The 5684-nt window shown below is 34.6% G+C and overlaps 1 protein-coding gene across 1 annotated transcript; it reads left to right on the top strand.

Moving 5' to 3' along the window:
* Positions 1–1094: 1094 nt before the first annotated feature.
* Positions 1095–3654, top strand: LOTGIDRAFT_153911 (hypothetical protein; the record flags this gene model as incomplete). The annotated part of the gene is made up of 2 exons (XM_009059907.1): positions 1095–2469; positions 3356–3654. 2 exons carry the CDS (start codon positions 1095–1097, stop codon positions 3652–3654), a joined length of 1674 nt encoding a protein of 557 aa, XP_009058155.1.
* Positions 3655–5684: the final 2030 nt, after the last annotated feature.

Raw genomic sequence — 5684 nt, 5'->3', positions numbered from 1 at the left:
TTAGCTCGAACAATACGCCAGTGTCACGGAAAATCACATGACCTCAAAATGGCAACGTCCAGAAGAAAATGTAAAATTGCGTTAGCTATTTTATTAACTTTAAAAAGACGCCAACGTAGACGGCGAAATAGAAGCATTTGGGTTCGTACCTGGATTCAACGTCGTAAAGAGTAGGGTGTGTTCGGCAACCTTGTACAGGAGCTGTCGGCTGACGACCCAGCAATGGCGATATGTCCGGGTTGACAAAGATGGGTTCAACACAATATTGAGGCAGATTGCGACCACATATCTACTAAAATCTACTCCTTCTCCGCAGTCCAAAATTGTTGTCTACTATTGCTAGGTTTAAGCACGATAATAAGGTCTACTGTAAATAGAAAACCCATTGAAATTTAGCTATATACAATAATAACAGAGCATATAGCGTAAGAAAAGGAACTATCAATGTATAATAAATGATATACAGTATAAAGCTTATAGATATTTATATTGTTCGATAGATTGTACATACTGTTATATATTGTCTTACTAAATTTTATGATATTGTGAATTTGTACTATGGGCTGATGGCCTTTTCTACTGAATAAAAACCAGTTTTATTTACTTTCCAATAATCCCAGTACACTGATTATTGTACAATTAAAATTTGTTCAGATCTTTCTCTTTGTTGTCAAAAAATTTGAAACGCTGATAAAATAATATGTCTTTATTTCTATTATCTTTGAACGAATTCTCGAAAATACGTTTTTACTTATTGTCAATGTTGCCCGCCATCTTGAATTTCAAAAAAGTCGTTTTGCTGTGAGCCACGATTTGGTCGATTTGGATAAGTGCTTTGGTAAATCGCTAAATATGTATTGTAGGCAAATCGTTGAGGGCTCTTCCCTTAAATAGTTTTATACTTTGATCTGTATCGATACAATTTCCGTAAATAAAAACGCATGATAAATTTTATGTCAAGGTAGTTTATATGACCTATTTGAATTTTATTGTTAGATTATAACTTATTAAATACATAGCTTTATTGACCATGATATTTGATTTCTTTTTCTTCTTTAATATTTTCAGGTTTTCTTTGATTGTAAGAACTAAGAATGGCTCGGTGTTATCATGATGAACAAGAGTTTAAATCTGATGTTGATATTGAGGTGGCGAGAGAAGGTGATATATTACAGGAAGGACAAGATTTAGATCAGTTTAAATGTCACAAGAATCCTGGCCATTCAGGGTTTATCCCATTTAAAGATTTAACATTGGAAGATTTACCAGAAGAAGTAAGAAGTATAGAGACGTTAGAGAGTGTTAAAACAAGGGGAAAATATGTTGCAAGATTGGTGGTAGATAAAATAAGAAATGGAAGATGGGTAAAGGAAGCAGGGACAGGGTATGTCCATTCTGATGGTAAAGAATTTTGTATTCAAACCAATAACCATATCGTTAAAACGGACGAGGAAGTTAAAAATTGTACTGTCCAGTTTTTCTATGATTCTCACGACGAGTCAAATGTATTGACTTGTAGAGGAGTGGAACTTGTATACACATGTCCTTTTAGAGATCTCTCATACTTTTTGTTCGATCCTGTACCTGATTTTGTATATCAACTGGACGTTATAGACCCCCTCCTTTCCTCTTCATCAATTATTATAATGTACAGCAATAATAACATTGAACAATATCGCACCGAGCTCTATTTTAAGTCACCAAAACTTGTTTATTATACTTCTGAAAATTTGAACAATCCTCAGATTGAAATGGTATTCATTACTTTGGATGACAATACAATCAGTTATCTAAAAAGCTCTTATTTTAAATTTCAATCGATTCCTTCCAATATACAGGAGTTAACTCGTATTGAAATTCATATAGATGAGGATGATGGTAATAGTAGAGTGATACCAGGTGATGTTGTAAAATTTAGTAATGATTATGTTGTTAATATCTCCGAATCAATTTTCCAAGATGAAGTTAAGAAATGTAGATTAGTGTGGAATGGTGAAGTTATTGCTCAAGGTACGCGATTGTATTTTCAACAAGTTAAATCTAGAGAGTTTTTCAGTGATATGGATGATGATGATTTAGAAGAAACTGTTCAACAGGCTTCTCCTAATATTTGGTTATTTGATTTTTATCCTCTACCGAAAGTAATAGAGCAGTATAATGAGACTGTCAATAATAATACATCTACATGTGATACTTTATGTTGTATTGGTCATCCTCATGGTGGAATCAAAATGGTTACATTCGGACGATTTATCGGGCGATCACCAGAACGGTTTGATTTCCATGGAAGACGTATAACACAACCAGGAACAGACTGTCAATGTAAGGAAGTTAGCTGTGTAAAATATTCGTGTAAAACTTGTCCAGGTTCTAGTGGATCTCCAGTATTTATACCTGAACGAAAATACAACACGATTAGTAATATTAGTCATTTTATGGGTGAAAGAGTAAAAGCGTTATTGCCAAATGGTGGACTGATAGAAAATATAAACTTGGCTTATGGCTGAACGTACTGTTAACACTGTTTGTTTTTTTTTAACAATATTTACTCATAAATAACAAATTATACGTTACATGATATATATTAGCTTTGGTTTCAGAAACAAGCCGAAACTTATATTAATCCGTTTGTTCAATCGCGAATTCCTCGTGCATATTTTGCGATCAGTGACTTTATCAAACGCTTAGTTTTAGTGGAATTGCAGGAACCTCAATCGTCTGATTGAAAATGCTGCTGGTGTCCCCGCTACACAGAAAAGAAATTAGAAAACCTCTTTCCATCCCGTTATTAAGTATTGGATTCTTGTGGTTGTTGTATATTAGTTAACTCAAGGTTACACCTCTGGGATAAGAAACAACAATGTTTTAACTTTCTCAATAAGTTGGACTGATATTAATTTCCTTATCTTTCTTTTATTTTTATATTCGTAACATCAATATTTGGTTGTAGAAAAATAGGATGTATGACTTCTATTCATTCAATAATTTGTTTCAAATTTGAAAAACTTTACGATTGGGTTTCCTTCATAGTACGAACAAGAATGTAAAACACACTTCCGAAACCTCGTTAGTCAAAATTTACTCAAATTTCATATTAAAGCCATTATATTAATCTAATCGTTTCACTGTCATGTAGACTTCACTACCAGAACTTCAAATGAATTCAAATCATTCAAGAGGAAAAATGCTACATCGGGTGTCAACACAACCCCAGAATCAAAATCTGATTCGAGGCAGTCAAAAGAGACTATATCCGAGTTGAAAATGTCAAATTCTCGAACGATATACGGTCACAAAACTGACCAAATCACTTCAGATGCAATCTTATAATTCTCATATAAAAACGCCTTTCCAGGTACATCAACCAATGGTCATCTGCCCTCCACAATTGCTTGTCAACTTCAACTGATAGAATCTGAAGCTATTGACGACGAACGTAATACATGTATAAATATTTTACGAGATACAGTTATATATGATTCTGCTCTGAATGCTATTGCTAAATGCAGGTTAGAACCATCATTACCACTCAAGCAAACTGATATCGGCGACGATGAATATCCTTTAGATGAATCAGTTCGTGATCCAGATTGGGGGCCTACCTCAAGTGCTGAAGATGACAAGCAAGCGCACTTTATTACAAAACCAAATTAGGTATTAACCTAGCTAATGCTGATGTCCAATGCTATTTCTGGCATGAGGTAGAGAGGGACCTTAACGGTAATTCACAGGCACATTACAATAACATTAAACTAGATGCTGACATGAGTTCACATGATACAAGATTAAAAAAATATGCACATTATCCATTTTCAGGTCCGAATAAATCAAAAGGTAATGTACCAAATAAAAAACAGGACCAGAAATGACAATCTAGATAAAGGAGATGGTGAAGTAAGGTTGTGTAAGCTCATGGTCAAGGGTTATTATTACTTGAAATGTGCCCTGGCCTTTGACAGGAAATTATAAAAGACAAAGTCGAAATTCAAAAAAGGGCTTCTAGAGGGCCTGGGTATTTTTAAACTTACATTTATTTTTTTCGATTTGTTGCATTTTTCAAGATGGCAGCGTACATTCACTAAAATTCTTATTTCAGGATTTTTGATGAATAATATCTCGAGTTAGAGTAAGAACTTGTAGCGGTTATGATCATCGCTATCATCTTCATATTCACCGAAGTGATCCCTCTCTCAAAATATTTACCAAAGTGGCCCCTCTCTCAATATATTCACAAAGTAACATCTGTAGTTTTTAAATCTGTAATCAACCTTTGAGATCAAGTCTGATCAGGTCGATCCTTCTCGTGTGACATTCTGAGACTTTTTAAAAACGTTAGCGCCGTGCTTCTCTACAGGGGAGGAACTGGAAGACCACGGGGAGGAAGTATTGCCAAGGAAGGAATTGGAAGACCAATTGGGAGGGGGGGGGGGAATTATTGCAAAAGGGGGAGGGGGAATGGGGAGGAAATGGGAGGCTAGGTGATCTAAGACTGCAATTGACGTCATTGACCGCGGACATTTGGCCCAAGGGTCACATTGAACTACCTCGATATGTGGAGTGTGAATTTATATCCATTCATGGTTAATTTTTGAATACATTTTCGTGTGAAATACGTTTCAAAATGACTGATTTATTTTAGGGAGGAATAGATTTGGAAGAGCTCTTCCGGGGAGGAATGATCTCACTGAGGTTGTGAAGCACTGCTGTAGCGCATGCACACTTCACGATTCAATTTGTACATCAAATTCAGAATTTGAATATACAAATACATACCACGATATTTGGATAAAAATAAAAAAAAGTTAGTATTACTCATGCTCATAACAAAATTCAGTATTTCAATCAATTTGCACCATTTCAATTTTCAGTCAGACGTCTGTGGTTCCTGCAAATCCACTAAAGCCAATTGTATCATCAAATTTATGGATTATGAGTGATCTACGTGCCAAATTCCAAAACGACATTCCAAATTGTTTGAAGAAGAAGCTGCCAAATGTCCTGGTTTTCATTAAGTTTGCAGTTAGTGCTGGGAGCTTATCAAGTTTTTTTCCCAAATCACGGTTATGTAATGTGTCCGTCGATTGTGTAAGAATGTAGGTAAGTTTGGATACATATAGATAAGTAACAAGAAGATGTCTTTGTCTTGGGAACTGACAACAAGATGTTACGAGGTTTAAGTTGGATACCGCAATCGGATTGAAACAAGCATTGTAACTGTAGTGTTATTACTCTCTTAATACATGCGACTGAAAAGGCCAACTCAGACACATATTCTCCACAATTCTTTATTTGTGCCATGAACGCAACGACACACAACATACATGAAACCTAGTAACCTAGTAAAAAGTTGAAAAAGCTAAAAAATCCAAAGATCGATCATTCTCAGTTCTGCTCACAGTTCAAAATTTAAAGCGTAAAAAAAATTGAGAAACAGAAAAGGCTCAAAGAAGAAACACAACCCTTTATATTTTACATCATTAAATTTAATAAACTACCCAATAAGCTCAACACATTGTGATTTATATCAAAATAATCAATGTGAAATAAATGAAAAATACCATTGTACATTAAAATTGGTCTGTTAAAATTCAGAAAGATGTTTACAATTGTAATTCAGCATGTTTTATCAATAGAAATTGGACTTAATAAATAACATGTGGTTACATTCAAGACCAACCTGTGTT

Source organism: Lottia gigantea (assembly GCF_000327385.1).
Source record: "Lottia gigantea unplaced genomic scaffold LOTGIsca_4, whole genome shotgun sequence".
NCBI lineage: Eukaryota > Metazoa > Mollusca > Gastropoda > Lottiidae > Lottia > Lottia gigantea.
Note: the sequence above shows the minus strand (reverse complement) of the source record. Positions and strands in the feature narration are given on the sequence as shown.